The following is a 22,345-nucleotide window of genomic DNA, read 5'->3' on the forward strand; positions in this document are numbered from 1 at the left end:
ATGATTGTACCACTACCCCCACCAGAGGGAAGCAGAGTGTCTACCTCCTGAGTCACTAACATACATATCAGCGAAGAAGACAGATTTCCGGAAACCGTTGAGCAATTTACTCTAGCGTTAGCTCTATGGTAGGTTAGCACCAACAGTATTTACTAGTGTAGCCTGTTTTATAATCGTTGCCATGAATTAAGAACCAACCTGGCACACCCCGTTCTGTTACAGTTTTCGGTAAGTGGAACATACTGTACTCTTTTCGGATCGTTTTATTAACGTTGAATCATGTCAGCTGACGTTAGTGAGACAATTTGGCCAAATATTTATACAGCTGGTTTATCTTAGCTTGCTGCTAACATACGTTAGCCGTGTAAGCTTTCCAGTTATTCAAACATTGCTGTTCCTTAAACATATACCATATGCTAACTGAACAATTTGTATGTTTCCTCGGCGTTATGGTTAATATTTTTGGCTTGATGTCATCCGCGGTTGCCTATATTTTACACATATACGCTATGATTCACTAGTCTTGTCGTTGACAGCAAAGTCATTGAAATTAGTATCATATAAACATCTGATTCACGTGATTAATAACGGGTTAAATATGCACTGCATTCTTTTAAGCAAGTTTTTACCAGTCATTTGGTTTAGGTTAAAGTATGTAGTCTATTTTTCCTGTGCATTATTGATCACATCTTAAACTTAAGTAAAAGTATTTTTTCCGGAAGGGTGTATCTCATTAACAATTGCGATCCATTCATCCTTTTGAAGGCCGGTTTGCCTGCAGCCACTTCCGAGGGATGGGTTTATTGCACGCATCCTTCTCTATTAGACATGCATCCTGGGTCATGACGTTGTCCGGGATTTCTGCCAATGTGAAAAGGAGTATTCAACTTGTATTCCAAAAACGTTCCTTAGTTTTTAGCCAATCTCCTCCCAATAATAATAATGAGTTCCATTTATAAAGCACTTCATATTTGAATGCAAATCCCGAAGCGCTACAAGTAGTGAGCATGAACAGTATAAATAAACATTACACAACACGGTAGAATTAATAAAAAAAGCAATAAAAAAAAAAAAAAATAAATAAAAGGGTGATACAAATGTCTAGGCAAAGGCTCTTTTGAAGAGATGGGTTTTGAGGCCTTTTTTAAAAGCCTCCACGGTCTGTGGTGCTCTCATTTGGTCGGGGAGAGCATTCCACAGGCTGGGAGCAGCCGAGCAGAAGGCCCGGTCTCCCATAGTACGGAGCTTAGTCCTGGGGGGTTTGAGGAAATTGGAGTTGCTGGAACGGGTGGTCCGCAAGGAGGTATGGGGGGTGAGGAGTTCCTTGAGGTAGGGAGGGGCAGTTCCATGGACACACTGGTGGGTGAGGACGGAGACCTTGAATTCGATCCTCAGTTCCACGGGTAGCCAGTGTAGTGCTTTAAGGATGGGGGTGATGTGATCATATTTGCGCACCCTCATCAGGATCCTAGCAGCGCTGTTCTGAATGTATTGGAGCTTCTGGATGCTTTTGTTATCCCGATGAGGAGTGCATTGCAGTAGTCCAGCCTGGAGGAGACAAAGGCATGGACCAGCTTTTCGGCATCAGACAGAGTGAGTGTGGGGCGGAGTTTGGCGATGTTCCTGAGGTGGTAAAAGGAGTTCTTGCACAGCTGTTTAATGTGGGCCTCAAAGGTCAGATGGGCGTCCATTTTCACACCCAGGTTGGTGACTATTGAGGAGAGGGTAATGTCCTGGCCGGAGAAGGTGGTGATGGTGGATGACCGAACCTGGTGTGGGGTGCCAACTATAATGGCTTCGGTCTTGGAGCTGTTGAGTTTCAGGAAGTTTTGCTTCATCCACGCCTGTATCTCCTCCAGGCAGGCAGTGAGTGTGGGTGAAGGCAGGGCTGCAGAGGAGGTAGGGTTGATCCTGAGGTACAGTTGGGTGTCATCAGCGTAGCAATGGAATGATACTCCATGTTGGCTGATGATAGAGCCAAGGGGGAGCATGTAGAGTGTGAAGAGGGTGGGGCCGAGAACTGATCCTTGAGGGACACCACAGGTGATGTTGTGGGTACCCGACTCTGCCTCGCCCAAGGAGACGTACTCTGTTCTCCCGGTGAGGTAAGATCTGAACCAGTCAAGGGGAGAGTCAGAGAGTCCGATGGTGGAGTGCAGACGATGGAGGAGGATGCCGTGATCGACGGTGTCGAAAGCTGCAGTGAGAACGAGGAGGATGAGGAGATAGGGAGAGCCAGCATCAGCCGTCATCAGCAGGTCGTTGGTGACCCTGACCAGGGCAGTTTCTGTGCTGTGGCCTGAGCGGAAACCAGACTGGAACTTCTCAAATAAGTTGTTGGAGTTTAGGTGGTCTTGGAGCTGAGCAGCAACTAGTTTTTCCAGCACTTTTGATAGAAAAGGAAGGTTGGAAATGGGTCTGTAGTTAGCTAGCACTCCCGGGTCAAGGGAGGATTTTTTGAGATGAGGTTTGATGACAGCGGTTTTTAGGGCAGAGGGGACATGGCCAGCCTGGAGTGAGAGGTTTACAATCTTAGTGATCATGGGGCTCATGGAACAGATGTACGATTTTACAAGAGCTGACGGAAGGGGGTCCAGGACACAGTAATAAAATATGAATGTAATAAAAGGCCGCCCCCCAAATTATGAAAGAGGTCTGCCTGAACTATGCTGTGTTATTAAATAATACTTGGACAACGTCCGTTTGTCTTTCTCTTGAGTTCGATTGTTGAACCTTTTTTTTTTTTTGTACCAGGGTAGATTGTTCTTCATTGTGTATATACGGCAGTGTTGTAGTCAAGTCACCAATTCACGAGTCCAAGTCACACTCGAGTCACCACTCTTCGAGTCCGAGTCCAAGTCCGAGTCACCAAGGGAGAGTCGTAGTCGAGTCCGAGTCCAAGTCCGAGTCACCCAAGGAGTGTCCAAGTCGAGTCCGAGTCATCATTACCTGTGTTCGAGTCCGAGTCCAATTCCGAGTCACTTAAGAAGAGTCCAAGTCAAGTCCGAGTCACAAGTCTTCATGTATTAATCTTCGTGGATATATGTTTTGAAATGTAGCTGCTCCTCTACATTGCTGTTATCCTGTCTATTGAACTGCTGTGAAGCGACTTTGGCTACAATTCTTGTAATAGGTGCTATACAAATATAAAGCTTATTTCTAATGTTAATATTATTATTATATATAAATAAACTATATTTAAAATGAGTTACCTTTTAGAGAAGTGATTATATTTGTATGCCAATATTTTTCTATGGTAAAGTTTTCGTTTTGCACTTTTATTTTGATAGTAATAAGATCGGGACTCTTATTTTGAAGGAACTTTTACGGGTTAAATCAGTTTACCATAAAGATTTATCCCCAGAAAGCACATGGCTACTTAGCATGCAAAATGACCTCATTCTGCATGTTAAGTAGCCATGTGCTTTCGTGTTATGTTGAATCTTTATTTATTGATTAGATCACGTTACTCTGATGATAGTGTTCAAGACAGCCGATATGTCTGAACTCGACCCTTAGAGTAATGTGTTACGGAGCCTTCTCTTCTATATTGTTTCCACATAACGAGCATTTTGCTCTTTTGCAATGTGGAAGCAGAAAGTGTGAAAGCATACAGCACGATGCGGGGTGTGTCTGTAGACATCTCCAGACTGGAATAGCGGGGCCCAGTACGTGAACTCGCCATACAGGATAGAGGACATCAGACTCCAGAGAAAATGTGCTCGAGTCCAAGTCGGAGCGTCAATGGTCGAGTCCGAGTCATCGTGGGGGGGGAATTCACGAGTCCGAGTCCAAGTCATCCTGTGCGAGAATTCACGAGTCCAAGTCCGAGTCGCGTCAATCAGTGCGCGAGTCCGAGTCGAGTCACGAGTCCCGAAAATCGGCACTCAAGTCCGACTCGAGTCCGAGTCCAGGACTCGAGTACTCCATCTCTGATCTACGGAAGCTGTCATTTACCATTTCTTGTCTTAACAGTGGCTGGTTGGAGGTTCAGCCATGTATGCCTCTGGGAAATACACCTCGCGGGGCCCTGCTCTCATCCCACGGATGAAAACCAAGCACCGCATATACTACATCACCCTCTTCTCTGTGGTGCTGCTCGGACTCATTGCCACCGGGATGTTTCAGTTCTGGCCCCACTCCATTGAGTCAGCAACTGACTGGACCATGGATAAACGCAGTGTCCACGACGCTCCTCTGGTCCGCCTGCCTGTCTCCAATCCCATTCCTGAGAGGGGGGACCTCAGCTGTCGCATGCACACCTGTTTTGATGTGTACAGATGTGGCTACAATCCTAAAAACAGAATCAAGGTAATTGACTCTCAAAACAACCCTTAAATCACTGAGCTCAGACAAAATTGGTGTATCGTTTCAATATTTTGCATTGCTCCGTGTTAAGATTATAACTCATTGTTTAAATGGCTGCTTTTGTAGGTGTACATCTACCCTCTGCAGAAGTTTGTAGATGAATTGGGGGTTCCCATCAGCAGCAATGGATTGTCTCGAGAGTACAATGACCTGCTCAGTGCCATCTCAGACAGTGACTTTTACACTGACGACGTCACCAGGGCTTGTCTTTTCATCCCATCTGTTGATGTGCTGAACCAGAACTCTCTGCGTATAAGAGAGACTGCCCAGGCTCTGGCAATGCTACCCAGGTAAATGTTTGAAAAGAACTTCATCGTCCTATATCTGTGTTCTTGTCATGGGTTTTAAAGCTGAAATGTCACAAAAGCGGAATTATATTTATCAACTTTTTTGTTTTCTTGCAAACATTTAAAAGTTCTTCCCCAGAACATACTTCAATACATCTCTTACAATTTAAAAATGTCACAATTATATAACTGTTTAAAACTTTGATTATCTGAAACCACTGCCAATGCAAAACCTTTTTAAAAATCAAATATGATGTTAATTAATGTATCAATCCAACACTAATCTTGTGTATTTTTGTAGATGGGACAAAGGGATGAATCACCTACTTTTCAACATGTTACCCGGGGGCCCTCCAGACTACAATACTGCCTTGGATGTGCCCAGAGACAGGTACCCACTACTATACATCTGAGACACAATCTTAATTTTTTTATATATATGTTTCTAGTTATTGTGCTTTTTATCATGTTTTTAATTATTGTTTTATTATTGTACTCCCATTGTGTTATTTAATATTGTAGTTATTCCCTGTACAGCACTTTGGTCAACTGAAGGTTGTTTTAAATGTGCTATATAAATCAATAAATAAAGATTGAGATTAATACTAAATAATATCTTCATTATGATATTAAGTGAAATTAATGAAAATATGTAGAAAACAATACTCTTCCATCAAAGGATAGGCTTGGTGCATTCATTGTAGCTAAACAAGTGTCATCAGCTGATATACCATCAGTCAATTCAGACATGAAAAAAGCTTAACATTCAAATATAATGCATTGTTTTTACAACACCAAGGAGGAGGATAGAATGTTTTCAAGATTCATGCTTTTAAGATCAGAAACGTACCACTTGTAAATAATAAAAAAAAAAAAAAGATAAATATTTGTAGATAAATAATATCTTGTTTGTGTATATTCTGTTGAATTAAATCAATGTTTCTTCTAAAATGGATTATTATTAAAGGTAGCATTTACTATTGAAACAGCAGTCAATCACACTGAATGATGATTTCATAAAGAAGAAGGAGATGATACAAGCAAGTTGGAGATAGGATATATATAAGAGGCCTTGAGGAGACGTTTAAAATCTGGTTGTATTTACCAGCGAAGAGCATTTGTTTCTCAAGATGTCCAATAGACAGTCCAGAGTGATGGTTGAGGATGGGTTTATGAACATGCAGCCTTGAGACAATGAACACTACCTTGCAGCTGTAAGGAATTTCCTGGGCTTTCCAACTGGAGTCCATTTGGCATGGTGCCTCATTAGAACCAGGTGTGTGTGACTGCCGGTGTGTTTCCACTTTATATTCACCTTGCATGAGAAAAGAACAGACTCCAAAATACTTTTCATCACCTAATGGACTACATGGGATCTATTAACCAGGTCACAGAGCCTTGTTTGACATCACTTTATATCTTATATCTGCATTGGTGATAGCAACAGTTCTAAAAGGAAGCAAATGAAGGAGTTTGTGTTTTAGAGTTGGTAACTGTACCTGTTGAAACATGAGTGTTGAAGCATTCTTTTGTTTCAGAGCGCTGCTGGCTGGAGGAGGCTTCTCTACATGGACCTACAGACAAGGTTATGATGTCAGCATCCCCGTTTACAGCCCCCTCTCCGCAGATGTTGAGCTGCCTGAGAGACAGCCAGGGTGAGCAGACATTACCTCTCATTGTCTTGTTTGAGTAGCACATCATGACCAGATTACTGTCACCTCAAATACATTCTCCTTCAACATCTTCTATACGGAAAGTGCTCCAAGGGAATAATGATGTCTTCTGAGTATATTCAAGTAATTGTGGTTTAGCAACACTCATTAGTCTAGGCTTGATTGAGAAGCAATATATAGTCAACGGTATAGAGTATTATAACCATTTGCCTCTTTATATCTCCTGTCTCCATTCTCCCAGGCCACGGCGCTACTTTATTCTCTCCCCTCAAACCGCCATCCACCGAGAGTACCGCGCTGAACTAGAGCGCTTGAAGGAAGAAAATGGAGAAGCGCTGCTCCTCCTAGACAAGTGTAGCAACCTCTCCCAGGGGGCCGCCTCTGCACGAAAACGATGCTACAAGGGGCAGGTGTACGACTACCCACAGATCCTTCAGGTAGGGGGCACAGCATTGAATACAATTTTTATATTGAAGATGTAGTTTTAAAGACCACCTTTGTTAAATGCAATACTTTCCCAAAGCACAATACAAGCGGAGTTGGCGGCATGATTTTTTTGAACATTTCTTTACAAGAAATACCCATCCCAATAACTAATATTAATACCACCACCACCAAGTGATAGTGAAAGGCTCAATGGATGTTGAATAGATGTTTGAGCAGCTTGTGTTTTACCACTCGGCAACAATAAGTGCAGCAGTTCCTGGAGCCTGTTAATTCATGTAACCTTAAATACACACTTCCCTTGGTAACAGGAACTTTTTGGGAGTTAACCTCTAGGAACTAAAACTGGAACAAGGTAACTGTGTTCAAAATGCAGTTAAAGTTCCTAAATGTTGTTTGAATTGAGAAGAATGATCTAGAGGTGAAATTGTTCAGTTTGATTTGGTTTTGTCCTTTGTGTGCAATTCAACGTGTCCCATTAACAGTTCCCAATGTGTCTCTACAGGAGTCCTCATTCTGTGTGGTTTTGCGGGGGGCCCGTTTGGGTCAGGCTGCCCTCAGTGATGTGTTGCAGGCTGGCTGTGTTCCTGTCATTCTCGCTGACTCCTACATTCTGCCATTCTCTGAAGTTCTTGACTGGAAAAGGTCAGCATAAGTTGATGTAACAGTTGAAAAACAAGTAAATGGTTTTACCGTCTGCCATTTTCCATCTAATTATTCTGTCTATCCTCAGGGCGTCTGTGGTTATTCCAGAGGAGAAGCTATCAGAGATGTACACCATCTTAAAGAGCATTCCTCACAGACAAGTGGAAGAGATGCAAAGACAGGTAACATTCATAACGCACTCAAAAGAAACCATTTCTCAGCTAAGATGATTTAAAGTGGCTTATATTTAGTTTGAAAACTCAGATTGACGTGGAAGTCAGAGGTGCTATCAGGAGAGTTAAAGCTCTAGCATGTCATGTGTGGGAAGTCGAAACAAACTTAATGTGAAAGAGTGAAAGACAGAAGTTTGGATACCACTCTTACCTTTTCTAAGTTAGAATTTCCTCTTTTGCTCAGTCTAGACTTTAGAAAGCTTTCAGAAGTCTAACATGTGTTGATATTAGCTCGAGTGAAATGAATAGATGACGGCTCACTCTCTTTTTCTTTTTGATATCTACATTGAGCCACAATAAACAAAAGTGAAAGCAGCTTTGAGAGAAGTGCAGCAGTTCAGCTGCTCCTCATTCCCTTGTATCAACTCTAGTCCATTTACTAATTATACTGGCCAAACAGACTGAAGGGCTCATAGACGGGATTGGGGGTTAGATTACAGCGGACAGACTCAAAAACATGACTTGATGTCTGCTGGGGGGTGTTCTGCTGTGTATAGCTCACAGTTCACTTGGTAGCATTGATCTAAAATGGTTATCCATTGGTCACAGTACTCCTCTGTTGCAGGTTGATTCTCAATTTATACATTTTCTTTGTATAATTTTACAAAATATCAACAAAAGTTACAGATTCTCTTGACATAGTGGTGCAAAACATTTTCTCTCGAAACAGTGTTTTATAGAAAAAAGCTGTGGTAAAAATTGTGGTTGCCGCTTTCTAATTTATTACCATCTATTTAATTTAATCTCATCCTTAATAATCCCAAAGCCCACGGCAGGAACGGAATGTAATACTGAAAGGAAATCTACATGGATTTGGCACATTAGTACAGTCCATCTTAACGGGCACTGTATATAAACAGTATATCGTGTTTTAAGGGACCATCAGGGTCTGTTGTACTCTTACCTCTGAAAACTCCATCTTCCCTGCTATTAAAGACTGGATAATTGAAATGCTATTCTTTGACGAAAACTAAATATTTTATGCGTGCTAATATCCCTAAAGAGAAATTCCAAAAGGTTCAGCTTTTTAATTATCTTCAAATGTGTTGGAGCTGATGTATTTCATTAGTGCTGCCAGCAGAGGGCTCAGCAGCCTTTTCTTTCACCCTCTGTCCGTCTATTTGTTCCCATGTGGTCGGACTTTTGTGCTTACAAATATAAAAATAGGAATACACAATGCATACTCACCTCAACCGAAAGTGCAATTGTTCACTTAAGGTCATGTCTTCTTACAGGGGGATACACTTAGCAAGTTTGACAGAGCCAGGCTTTCTTTGCTCTAACTTACTCAACAAAGCCCAAAACCTCACTCCAATACCAAATAGCTGTGAGGTGTTACGAGAGCTCAAGTTAGACTGCGATGCCCACATTTGTGTACTTCTGAGGCTTGTTGCGGTCATACCCATAAAATAAGGCACATACACAGTCCTTTGTAAATCTTTTTTGATTAAATCACAATATACAGTATACGACGGGAGGAGGGAGTTAATGCTCAAGGTGGAGTTCAACCTACCTATGCTTGAACCAGGTTTTCTTTGGGTGTGTTTGACGTGGTCAAGCCTTTTAGTAGACTCCCAGTCCTCCATCATGCTGAACATTTCACCGGCTGCAGCTGATTTATAGAACAAGTCAAGTTGGTCTTTCCCCCTGTCCCTTACGTGGTGTCTGCTTTTCTTCTTTTTACATCTTTCTACATCTTTCATCTCAAAGGTAACTGAAAAGTCAGACAGTGGCTTTTTGGTCGGTACAAATGTAATAAAAGCCCCTTAAACTTCTTAATCCAAAATGTAAATGTGATGTCCTTCGATTGTCTACTGACGCCTCGCACTAAATTCATATCCCCTTTCTTTACCTTCACAAATGCAGAAGTTATAAGTACAGAACTGTCTTCTGAAAATATAATCAGTGTACAGTATACATGCTTCTCTTCTGCACTGCCAACTGTTTAAAGTAAAATAAATAAGTGCAGTGGTGGAAGAAGTATTCTGATCTTTTAATTAAGCAGTAAGTTATGCAGCTGGTAAAGGTTACCTTATCTTTAAAAAGAATATACATACTAATGTTTTCGTCTTTGCTGTTGAATCTTACCTACATCTTAATCTAAAGCTACAAAGTATGTATAAAAAGTAAAAGGTACAGCAATTGCCCCTGAAATATACTGGAGTAGAAATATAAATTAGAGTACAGGTACCTCAAAAGTATACTCAATTACAGTACTTCAGAGTTTGTTTAGTCTGTTACATTGAACCACTGAACTATTGTCAGGGGGGTTGGCTTTAATCGAGGCTACCCATGGGGCTTCAGTAGTCTTCAGTCGTGGTTGTCTAGACCCAAAGTCCTGTTAGATTGAGTCCCTCCAACTTGGACTGATTTACACCTGGAAGACCAGTTTCGTTATTATTAACAAGTAGTGTGTGGGCAAGTATGTGTAAATGTTTTGATCGCAGTTAAAAGTGCTAATAAATCTTTAGAAAAACAATATTCCCAGTAAGCAGCACTCGATTGAAGCAGACTTTGTTTCACTGCTGTTTTAGATTATGCCAAAAAAACACTAATGATCGCCTGGTTGTGTCCACACCGGCTGCCAATTCTGCTCCAGAGGTTGGATCATCTGTCAGGCACTTGACAACTTCCTCTAGATTTAACAAAGTGATGCAGGCTACTGAAATATAAACTTTTTTATCATCTGGTTTACCTTTTTTTAATAATTTAGACGAGCTGCTAAGGAACTCTGTAAACTAGAAGGAAATTAGAATATCATTTGCTCTTAACAAAACGCTACGTCAGACTTTTTTTGCCCTGACCTCCAGAGGAATATGACTCTCTTGGGATTGTTTGCATTATTTCTCACTATTTGCTGGCGGTTTATTTACAGTGTGCATTATACATCATATCTTTGAAATTCATTTTGCTGAGCTTGCTATATTTACTGCTACATATCTTTATCCGTCAGGAACAAACTAGGTGCAGCAAATAGAAGATGGTGTAAAGGATTTTATTTTTCTACTTTGACAACGCTGTCTCTTCTTCCATGCTCATAAAAATTCCTGCAGTCACTGGAAGGGGGGCGGGGGGTGATATGGGCCCTTGGGCCTGCACAGTTTGCTTTCTGCCTCCCCCCGGTCGGAAAGGAAACTTTCATCACCGGCTGATTTATGAGCCGTTGGGATTCCCCCCTGAGATTAGAAAGTCCTTTTTGATTCTCCTCACCCCCTCTATAAAAATAAAGGCTGTTTTTGTGTTATGATACAACTCCAGTGCTTATACTCATACATGGATGATTTAGGCCATTGTCAAAAGTTCACGTGCCACGGGGGGCTACGTCTGGGGAACACATTAGCCCACAATACAAGTTGGTAAATGACAATTGGTTGATAAACAAGTGTAGCTCAGTGGCTTACACACAACAACTCAAATATGAACACCCTCTACTCCAGATCTGTGGGTCATTGAGGAGCCAGTGGGGTGGAGTCGGGTCAGTGTAGCACGGTGCCTCCTGGCAGGAGACGCTGCTGTTTAAAGCTTCATTAACTCTTATAGGCTTCTCTCGCCTCTGAACTGTCCCTTGAAGTTTCTAACTAGAATATGAGTCTACAGGAGAGTAGCCACGCATGTCATGGTCAGTAGTACTTCTCGAGATTCATCAAGTCAGTATATGATGGTATAAAACACAGCCAGAGCTCCAACAAACTGTCCATAGAACATAATTAATGTACAGGTATTCTTTATCATCTTTAAAGTCTGAAAAAAACATACATATGAAGTGAGAGGTGAATTAGAGCAGCTGGAGTTTGGTATTCCAGCAGCCAATGTGATAACATTAAGATATGGGTTAAGAGTTCAGTTATCATTAAAGTCTGCTTTTCACATCAGAGATCTGTTGAAGCAAAACAGGCTCCGTCAAAAAGCTTCAGAGGAAGAGTTGGTGAAGGTCAAGAGGCTTCAACATGTTCTTTAAAGACTCGTCCAGGGGGAGAAATCTGGATTTGACTGCTATGACTTCACACTGGTTCTATCTTCTGTCATGTAGTGACTATACTCCACAGCATAGTGAGAATACAAATACAGAAACAGTTATTCAAGCAATAGCAACATTCCCACTGTTTTATGAAATACTATCTTATTCAAGTTAAGGTTTTTAGTAGAACATGTCTTTTGACAGTATTGACTTAATCTAGAAAAAGCACTGGGTTTTTATTATATTATGAATTGTACAGAAAAATATAAATAATGAAATAATTCAGTTGAAAATGGTTTACAGCACGATTCTGTTCTGCAGCAAATAAAATAATAATATAAAACAACATACAAAAAAGAAACAAACAGCATCATAATGTTACACATAAGAGTGAGGTAGTTTTTATAAGATGGTTTTCTTACACCTGTATGCAGTCATATTTCATTGCATGTTTTTTCTATGGTCAATTGAAATATCCTATGTTTCATTGTCTACATCTTTACAGTGAATGTCTCTTAATAGAAGAAGGATTCATTATTATATTTAATCAAAATATTATTTGTACCCATAGGCACACTGGTTCTGGCAGGCCTACTTCAGCTCCATGAAGTCGATCGGACTGACAACGCTCCAGATTATCAACGACCGCATCTACCCGTATGCTGCCCGGACCTACGAGGAGTGGAACAATCCACCTGTGGTGGTTCGTAACTTAACTTTATGTTGTGCTTTTTGCAAGAATTCCTAATTGTAGGACATCTAGCAAGACAAGTCTTTTTTTTTTTTCTCTCCTATCCTTTCCATAGTTGTCTTTTAGAAGTGAGTGATATTTAACTATATCTACACCCTAAAGTCTGTTGTCCTCAGGCATACAGCTCAGTAATCAATGCAGTGTGTTTGCTCTGCTGTGCTGCGCCGCTCAGCTGTATTCCTAGAAGTCTTTTTATTGCACACATTTGAAAGAAACCCCTCCACAACGCCGCTGAGACCATACAGACGCTCACTGTGCCACATGCGCTTCCCCTCTCTCCTGTGCCTTGTAAATCGAAGGCAGCGGAGTGACAGTCGGTGCCTTCAGTGTTTCTGAAGCGCCACACATGCTGCGCGTCACACTTTGGTGTAAACCCAGCTCGCTCTGAGGCAGCCAGTTTATGTCAGCAGTTCTGCGCTAGGAGGATGCCTCCGATGTGGTGAAAACTAAGTTCCTTCATGTTTGACTCATGTGTTTGTAAAAAATCTGCTGGATGTGAAGAATGGTGTGTGTTCAGCATCCCTGTGGTTGTGGGAGTTTTTGCTGCAGACAGCTTGGCTGGGCGAGCATCTCTCAGGAGTTGTTAATCAGCCCGGTCTAATCCAGAGTCTCCTCCGCCTGTGGGGTGCAGGCGTGTGCACGAGAACATGCGTGTGGATGCACAATAGTGTCTTTGCATCTGTCAAGTCTCTACAAGTATCCCAGAAGAAGTAAGATGCTAAGGTTAAAGAAGTTGGGGTAAACAAGCAGCATACATACCATGGATGTTTACGATGTTTGTGATTTATTTTCTTTGCACTGACATTTAGGCCAAAGGCTTACGTGAGCTGACCGTGGCTGCCTGTTTTCTCTCCGGGCAGGTAGCTTGTAGCAGTTACACTTGACATTGCCCACTTATGTTAAAATGTTTTGTCAGGGCGTCCAACCCCCAGTCCAATCCATCAGTATCACTCAGGTCTTGAGGTTTGTTCAGACCCAGAGGAGGTTAATTGTGTCAGGGTACAGACCTTCAGCCGTTCCTGCCTGAGATGGGAGATGAAGTGTTTTCTCGATGGATTCAGTGAATGGATGGTGAGAAGAACTTCCACAGAGCACTAAATAAATCAGGCAGACATTTTTCCGCCTCTCCTCCTGTAGTCTTTAGGCCGGTAATTGAAAGCACATTTCCCAGGATTGCTGGTGCTTTTGGAGGGAGCGGGGGTGCAGGATAAGGGACAAGCTGCTTTTTGTTTGGCAGTTGTAGGTAGTGTGCATACTTGCTCAAGAATTGAGGCATCTCAGAGTCTTTAAAAAAGGTTATTGGCACTGGGCTATGAAAAGTCTTATTCCATCAATGTCTTGTTTGAAGATCAACATTCTGCAAATATTTGGACAGTTTTGTTTTGACTCTGTTCTCCTTCATATTAGATTTGAAATTCAGTAATGGCTATGAAGTGTTGACTTCCATCTTTATTTTGAGGGTGTTTACACTCTGATTCTGATACTGATTAACCATGTTCTCTAATATGTACTAGACATATTATCCCCCAGGGGTAACAAGTCATACTTCGTTCCCCCACTACTGTAAGTACTTAAAATAACCCTTTAAATTGAAAGTCAGCTGTTTTAAACTCTAAGGATTTAGAACAAGTCTTAATACTAATTACTAACACTGTATCTTTGTTGATTGCTTCTTTCAGCCATACATTTAAATGATTACATTTCTCTGCATCTGTAGACATCAGTAATACTTGTTTTATCATTTAACAACAACATATCTATATGTTTTATTGGGAATGTTTCTACAGATAAACAGATAGGAAAAACATACAAATGATTTGAATATTGGTTGTTCTTCATTTTCACTTTAAATCCATGTAACCCTTAGATTAATGAAGAACCAATTGGGTAGTTACTTACAATAGCCAGATACAATTCTTCTTTCTTTTTTATATAAATGTAAGGTTTTTAGCACATCACCCCTTGAGATCTGTCGGTGACATAAGGAGCTGCGGCTTTCTTTTCATCTAATTTATCCAGTTTGACAAATGACTTAAGTGGTCTCTAACCTCTTTAATACTTTTTAAATGCTTCTGTGCTGCCTAGATGTGTTACTTTAATTATTTCCCCCTCTGCTTGTTTGACAATGTGAGAATGACCACAAGGAAGTTTCCACTTGCCAGTAAAGTGATTTTTATTATTGGTGGAGGAGTGACTGATGTTGTGTAATAGCAGTGGCTGTATTTCTGCTGACAGACTCTTGTTGGTGCTGCAGAAGGAGCCACCTGGGCCCAGAAGAGACTTTATAGAAGTACTTCAAGAAACCCACAGATGTGCTGTCGAAGATGAGCTCTACTGTATGTGCCCTCTTCAGACTGGGTGTCACTGTAACCAGGGCGGAACATTGTCTTTGCCTTTGATGAATTTGATCAAGAGTGAACCATGGTGCTAAAAATTGTCTTTTTATTTAAATATTTAAAAACAACCTTTGTATACCACTCACACAAGTAATTGGTTTCCCACAAAACACTTGTTGTCCCTCATTTGGTGTGACTGTTATCCAAATTACTGCAATGTTTAAAGTATTAAGAACACAAAATGTTCCCGTTGCTTCGTTCATTTGACAGTGTCACTTGATCTGAGCTGGAGTCACAAGCTGTTTAAAAGGGGAGCAATGAAAGAAAAGCCAAGTTCCACGTTGGTGATAGACGGCCACCTCTTGCTGTTCTCATTTCCCCCCCTTCCTCCTCTCTATCCCACGCAATTGTACTCGTCATAATATCTCACAAGAGCAGTTGACACAGCAGTGGAGCCAACCTGTGTTGTTTGCAAACTCCTTCCCAGTGTTCCTTGTACCTCTGTACTGCTATTTTTCAGTTTGGTTTACTTGGCAATGTGACTGAACCCTTTGGCATCCCGGGCTCTGCCTCTGTGAGGTGCTAAGAGACGTTATTGGATGACTCTGGCTCCAGAATAAAAAACATAACCTGGAAATGACTGCAGGTGACCTCACCTTCCAGTAAATCCCATTATAGAGCATTAAATCATGGAAAACGGACAGATAGGGTTCACACTCAAGACACGAGGCTCGCTCTCCAGTAGCTCTTCATGGAAATAACAACATTTGAATAAAAAATAAGTTTGTGGCCCTAACGGCGTGTTTTCCTGTGTTTCCTGTCTTGTGTAGAAGTGGTCCAGCGTGAACAGCCCTCTGTTCTTGCCACTTATCCCCCCGAGGGCCCCTGGCTTCACAGCGGTGGTGCTGACCTACGATCGTGTGGAGAGTCTATTCCGTGTCATCACAGAAATCTCCAAGGTGCCCAGCTTGGCTAAACTGCTGGTTGTGTGGAATAACCAGAACAAGAGTCCTCCTGAGGGTGAGTGCGACCAACGCTCATCAAAAACCCCAAAAGTTCATTAAGCTTTCCAAAAGGTATAGTGTGTATACACTTTTTATTTATGTCTTTCATTACTGTTCACCTTGAGGTATAATCCATCATGGATGTTTCATAGCAGGCTCTTATTAGTTGTTATTTATTGCACCTTGCGCTGTAATTATTTGCCTTTTTAATAAGGCTATTAAGTATAAAACAGTTAATCCTGCTTTCCTTCACTGACTGCGTAGCTCAGACTGCTCTGGACCAGGAATTAAATCTGCTGCTGTGGAGTTGGATAATGTAATGAAGTAATGAGGTGACTTTGAAGTGCTCCCTGGTGGCTGTGAGTTGCCTTTTCATTAGAGGCATCAGCGGCGCCTGGCTGGAGCTTTGTGACCCGATGGAATTAACGAGGGGCCATTGATGGGTCAGACTATAAACATGTACCAATGCTCATAACTATAACTTTTCAGTGCGAGAAGACCATTATAAGACATTATGAGTATGTTTAAAATTAATTCACAGGGCTGAAGTTTTGAAATTCCGATAATAGCCTATAAATCCTTCACTTGGTCTGTCTCTTTCCAATTTAAAGAAGGGATCACCGTAATGGTGACAGAGGGAAAGAATAAACGGAGTGTTTAACATAGCACTTTTCCTGACAATAGCTTCTGACAGGAAACCTCAGACGTGGTTATGAGAACCTGGAGCTCTTCTCATAGTCTGCCAGGCCCCACTTAGCCCATTAATGAGGGGACACATTCTCTGTGATCCGTCTGGGCCGTAGTCCGTGCCATGGACGCTGCCCAAGATCTTTGAAACGCTCCCCTTTTTTAATCTGCCTCATGAAGAATTGTAGTGTGGTTGGATTTGCACGTGCTTGAGGTTAGCGTAGCGATACGAGTCAGTGAGTGAAGTAAAATTCCCAGATCACTTTTTTCCACTGGCAGGATTTCAAATATCTCCGTCAGTGGTTAATGACATCACAATTCCTCACCCATCTCCAGACACTGACAGTAGCCATGTTTTAAAAATGTTGTTCAGCCCTTTAAAATGTATTTAAGTGTCATATACTGTTTATATAAATGTTTAATATAAGTCTATATATGGTTGCAACTATTATTTTTAAAAAACAAATAGATTTGACATGTATTAACGAATGTATTGATTGAAGTGTTTTATGTTTTTCTCTGTCTTATCTCCATCTGTATATTACTCGGTGAGTACCGTTGTTCTTATTGTATTGTTTTCCTCCCGGCAGAGTCTCTTTGGCCCAAAATCGGCGTTCCTCTCAAAGTTGTGCGAACCGAAGAAAACAAGCTGAGTAATCGCTTCTTCCCCTACGACGAGATCGAGACAGAAGCCGTGCTGGCGATTGATGATGACATCATCATGCTGACATCTGATGAACTGCAGTTTGGCTATGAGGTGAGAAAAATAACCCCTTTTTTAAAAAACCTTGACCACACTTTCCCATCTTTTCTCCAAAACATATTGCAAGGAACCATTTAAAGCTGAGCCCAGAGTTTAAAGTCATTCAGGGAGATTACAGTCTGGTTCTCCAATGGTTTGGGATTGGACTGCCTGCTGGATGTGTTTGATGTGTGAAGAATGATGACAGGTCGAGTGCTGATGCTTTCCATGCCCACATACCTGCCGGGCCCCACTTAGTGCGGCACACTCACCTGAATCCATTTAGAAGCCATTTAATAAAATTGTGCTCAGTTTAAGGATAATTACAGAGAATTACAGGCAGCATAGAGGAGCTGTCTGTCTGCCCAGATAATCCAACTGGCAGCCTGAGACGTTCAGCCAATCAAAAAGCCACTTCAATCCAAAAAGGAAGTGTTAATTCGACCACCAGATGGGATTTATTTTTGTTCTGATAAAGGTTTTCAGAGATCATTTTAAACTGCATTTTTGTTTCTTAAACTCTCTTTAGAATTTACTCATTCATGTTGTGTTTGACAATCTGTTTCCTGTCCACCTCCAGGTGTGGAGGGAGTTCCCAGACAGGCTGGTGGGTTACCCAGGCCGGCTGCACCTATGGGACCATGAAATGGGGAAGTGGAAGTACGAGTCGGAGTGGACCAACGAGGTCTCCATGGTGCTAACTGGAGCTGCCTTCTACCACAAGGTGACCTGGACATGAAGAAGTGTTGGCTGCTTGAGCTCTGCCTCTTCACACACACATTTCCCTTGAAGCTTCTCATGGACGTTTAGAATAGTAATGATGCACACGGAGCACGTTTTGAAAAGGAAATGTTCAGTTTTATGTGTGGATTGTAAATTCAGTTCACTGAAAGGATTTGAGAATATCCTGTGGACTTCTGTTTTGGGTATGTGTAGGATTTTAGAAAAGAAGATTACAATGATGGAAGAGCAGCATGTCATAGGTAGAGCAAGGTTATCTCATTTCTACTTTAAAGCTCACATGCTCACTTAAGTTCAAAGCAGATTCTAGTGCATGGGTTCCTCCTACAAACTCTTGGGTCACCGTGTCAAACAGTGTCTGCATTATTGTAAATAATGAGTCTGCTGTATGTCTTTATGACACCTAGTAATAGTGAATCTGTTTCCATTCCAGTATTTCAACTATTTGTACACATACAAGATGCCGGGAGACATCAAGAACTGGGTGGACGCTCACATGAACTGTGAGGATATTGCCATGAACTTCCTGGTGGCTAACATCACGGGCAAAGCCCCCATCAAGGTATGTTCCTGGGTCTGGGCCCGGGTGCTTTCAGGGGGGCTGAAGCCTGACAGAGCGCACCAGCATCTCTGGGTTTGATCAGCTCTCACCCTCTGACTTCCCCGCCTCTCCCCCTCCCCATCACACTCACTGTGCCCAGGTGCAGGGGCCCGAGCTAAAGCTCGGCCTTAACCTCCCTTATCTGGGTGTCACTCACTGGCACTCCCCCTCTGAGTATGTTTTTCTAAGCTCACCGGGGCTCACGCACACCCTGCCATCAAATCACAAGCTGCTCACTTTCCTTCGCCCGCACCCACGCTCCATCCTCCCACCATATCTCCATCAGATTCCACCCAGCCTCTCCTACCAACCCATTCTGTCTGCCTGTCTCGGTGTCTTTCGCTTTCTTCTGCACACACATCCATTCACAGGTCCAGAGCGTTTGGTGCAGGCATGTGTCGGGGTGTAGATGTGATGGAGGTCAGACAGAGGAAAGCCATACATCACATCTCTCTCTAACTCCACTGATGAGAGTTCAGTTGTTGTGCTTAACAACAGTTCTTGAAGGATGTTACAGACTTTGTTAATACGTGTCTGGGCTGCTCATTTTTGTTAAGTTAATTATTGATGTGACTTTGTTCTGCTTCTGTTTAGGTGACCCCCAGGAAGAAGTTCAAGTGCCCTGAGTGTACTGCCATTGATGGACTGTCCCTGGATCAGACGCACATGGTGGAGAGGTATGGCACTTTGTTTGGAAGTCATTGTTGATTAAATAAGCTCGGTAAAATCTTTGTTTATTGATCTTGTTTTAACCGTCCAATGTGTGCATGAGCGTTTCATTGTTTCTTTCTAAATATTTAAAATCACATTTAATTCGTATTAAAATGTATTATGCATCTTTCTTTAACTTGCATTTTGGTCATGTGACAGAACCGTGACACTGCCATGTATTTTTGTAGCAGGAAACACAACAACCTGAATTATGTTTTTCTGCTCCTTTAAAATGATATTAATAATAGTCGCAGAATTGAACGGTGAAATACACGACAAAACGTTTTCGTTATTGAACTTTTCTCCAATTATTAATAAACAGATGCAATTATTTATTTGAAGTCAAACACATTTTGTACATAGGCAAGTTCTGTGAGCTGTGCTTAAATAAACACCTAAGATAAATGACAAGATTTAAACAAATATATATATATATATAAAATAAAAAAGATTAAAAGTATTTGAGGAAGATGGGCACCTTAAAATTAAAGGAAAGACAGATTTAACTCCATCCATTTTAATCATTTGCTAACCTGACTAATCCATAGCTACTAACTAAATACATCTTTGCCTTCTTTTAAAGTAAATGAGTTATGTTTCTGTCCGTAGATCTGAGTGCATCAACAAGTTTGCATCAGTCTTTGGCACCATGCCTCTGAAGGTGGTGGAACACCGAGCGGACCCGGTCCTCTACAAAGACGACTTCCCCGAGAAGCTCAAGAGCTTCCCCAACATCGGCAGCCTCTGACCGGCACGTCAACACTTCAACATGTGTCACCAACTTGTATATCCAACATCAATATTCAGATCGAAATGTCACCCTCAGTCAAAGACGCTTTTACTTTGATTTTTGAATAGATTTTTAAAGGCAGAACTGAACAGAACATTAAGTTAGGACACTGTAATACGGGGATGTGGATGACAATGATTTGTTTATTTGGTTTCAAAGTATTTTTTAAACATTTAGTAATACAAGTGCATAGACTAATGTTACATGGAGGGTCACCTTGAGTCTGATGTTTGATGGACAGTCCGACTGTAGGCTTTCGGCCCCTCCCTGTTACTGTTTTGGACTTTTGGCTCCAGCTGCTCTGGAATCAGTGTACAGTGTATATATGTTTATTTTGCACCAGAGCTGTATCATAGTTATAATTAATGATGCTCCAACTTGGACATTTTCTTCTTCTTTTCAAAAGATAACATGGACCTTATTATTTTTAGCTGTCCTGTATTAAAAGGAAACTATTTTAAATGAACATGATATATAGTAAAGGATTCAACGACATATCAATGTAGGGTTTCTTTAACAGTTAATTGAATAACACACCGTATACAACTATAGACAAAGCTGGTACAATAAATCTAATATTTAGAGTGAGTAACTGCTCATCTAAAAACACTGATGCAGAGCTACTGGAACATCTTGAATTGTATTGTTGTATTGCCTGTGCAAGCCTTTCGTTTTATTTATATATACATATATATATACAAAAACGCAGTGGTGCTAATTGAAGGAGCCACTAAGTAATTTTATGGGCTTCATGAGTTATGCATATGAACGCTGCATAAGTATAGGAGTACTTATTGTTTGCATTTGAAGACACGTAGTGTATTGTGAATAGTTGAACATTTCCAAATCCACACTTTTCAAAATGTATTACCGGCAATGCTTTGTTTGTATTTTTCCATTATATTCTGTGTTTTTATATTTGTGTCCTTTTCATCAGCAGTAGTATTTAGGCTTTAACCTTGAAAACGTTGCCCTGTGATTGTTTTATTTGCCTTTTTTTATTAATATGATTTTCATAAGGTCAGTGAAATTGTTCAAAATGGTTAATCTATGACTTTGTAATACATGATTAGTAAAGACTACACTACTACGTCTCGGTTTTGCTTAACATTTTCCATCTATTTATGGGAAGACAATGAAGTCAAACGTACTCCTTCCATGTGCGTCTGTGCTCCCATCTGTGACCGTGCAGAGCCGGTCCTCCGTCACACGGACGATCCTCTGTTCCCTCAGCACGTCACCTGTTGTTAATATACGCAGCCTAATCCTCCCTGTTCAATGTCAGCAGTTCAAAAGGGCGCAGTTCGTATTTTTGTCAACTTCAATTAGTGTGATACTCTTGCGAGTTGCGCGATCTCATTTCAGCACTCGTGTCTCTTCAAAGGGTTTGAAATGCATGGGGATTTCAGAATGACTAAAGGGTGACACACTATGTTGGCAGGGTGCTGCAATGCAATACTGCAATACTGTTTTTCTTAATAACAGGCAACTTATTCCCAAGTTGTGGCTTACCAGTGTCTTTAACTGATGACTTGAAAGGCTTTTCTTTATACCGAGAGAGACTTGAGCGATCTCTGAACACTGGAGAAGAGTTGTATTGGTGTGTTAACAGCTGGAGGAAACCACCATTACCTTCTGTCCTCTATAGTCTTTTTCTATTGTATCCTTGAAAAGCATTTGATGACATTGCGTCACAAAGGTTGACTCTGAATAGGAGTGCAATAACTTATTGTACTTTAATCACACACAACACAAGCAGGAGTAAATTCATACACATATTTCAAAAGACAGCTTAAAGCCGCATGAACTTGAAAAAAACAACACATTTGAAACTCAGAAATACATATCGAATGACTGTTTAAACACAACTCTGGAAATACAATTTTACCACCAAATAAAAAAAGTGATACACTCAAATAGGCATTGAACTCTCACAAAAATAAAACATAACTAATTAGTAACCTTTCCAAGAGTCTTACACTTCAATCCATTTTGCATGCACACAAATGTACATGCACACAACAGCACGCATATTTTAAAAATATTTCCTCCTATACTGATTGTCTGACTTCAGTAGTATTAGAAAATGACAAAAAGTGAACGATGACTTCATCACTCAGGGATTTAGTTATGCAGCATTCATGACGGAGAGAGGCTGTTTTGTATTCTTGCATTAACTGTCCCCGTGTGTTTGCAGGACCAGTAGGTTGAGGGTGTCTGAGGTTCATGGTGGAAGATGACATCATGGGAGATGTTTCAGTCCAAAAACAATGCATTTCAATACACAGAAGAGAGTGAGTATGTGTTGTGTAAACCTGAGCTACTGAATGCCAGTATGTCTGTGCACTTCGCAGAGCAACAGTCTGCATTAAAC

The 22,345-nt window shown here is 41.2% G+C and overlaps 1 protein-coding gene across 1 annotated transcript; it reads left to right on the plus strand.

The window, feature by feature from the left end:
* Positions 1 to 81: 81 nt before the first annotated feature.
* On the plus strand, positions 82 to 21,065 carry ext2 (exostosin glycosyltransferase 2). Its single transcript, XM_034110763.2, has 15 exons — positions 82 to 228; positions 3,976 to 4,311; positions 4,435 to 4,658; positions 4,957 to 5,046; positions 6,194 to 6,310; positions 6,570 to 6,765; positions 7,278 to 7,417; positions 7,506 to 7,599; positions 12,180 to 12,311; positions 15,526 to 15,715; positions 16,977 to 17,143; positions 17,709 to 17,852; positions 18,303 to 18,431; positions 19,065 to 19,147; positions 19,791 to 21,065. Exons 2-15 carry the CDS (start codon positions 3,997 to 3,999, stop codon positions 19,927 to 19,929), a joined length of 2,160 nt encoding a protein of 719 aa, XP_033966654.1. The 5' UTR covers positions 82 to 228; positions 3,976 to 3,996; the 3' UTR covers positions 19,930 to 21,065.
* Positions 21,066 to 22,345: the final 1,280 nt, after the last annotated feature.

This window comes from Pseudochaenichthys georgianus, chromosome 3 (genome assembly GCF_902827115.2).
Source record: "Pseudochaenichthys georgianus chromosome 3, fPseGeo1.2, whole genome shotgun sequence".
NCBI classification, from domain to species: Eukaryota; Metazoa; Chordata; class Actinopteri; order Perciformes; family Channichthyidae; genus Pseudochaenichthys; species Pseudochaenichthys georgianus.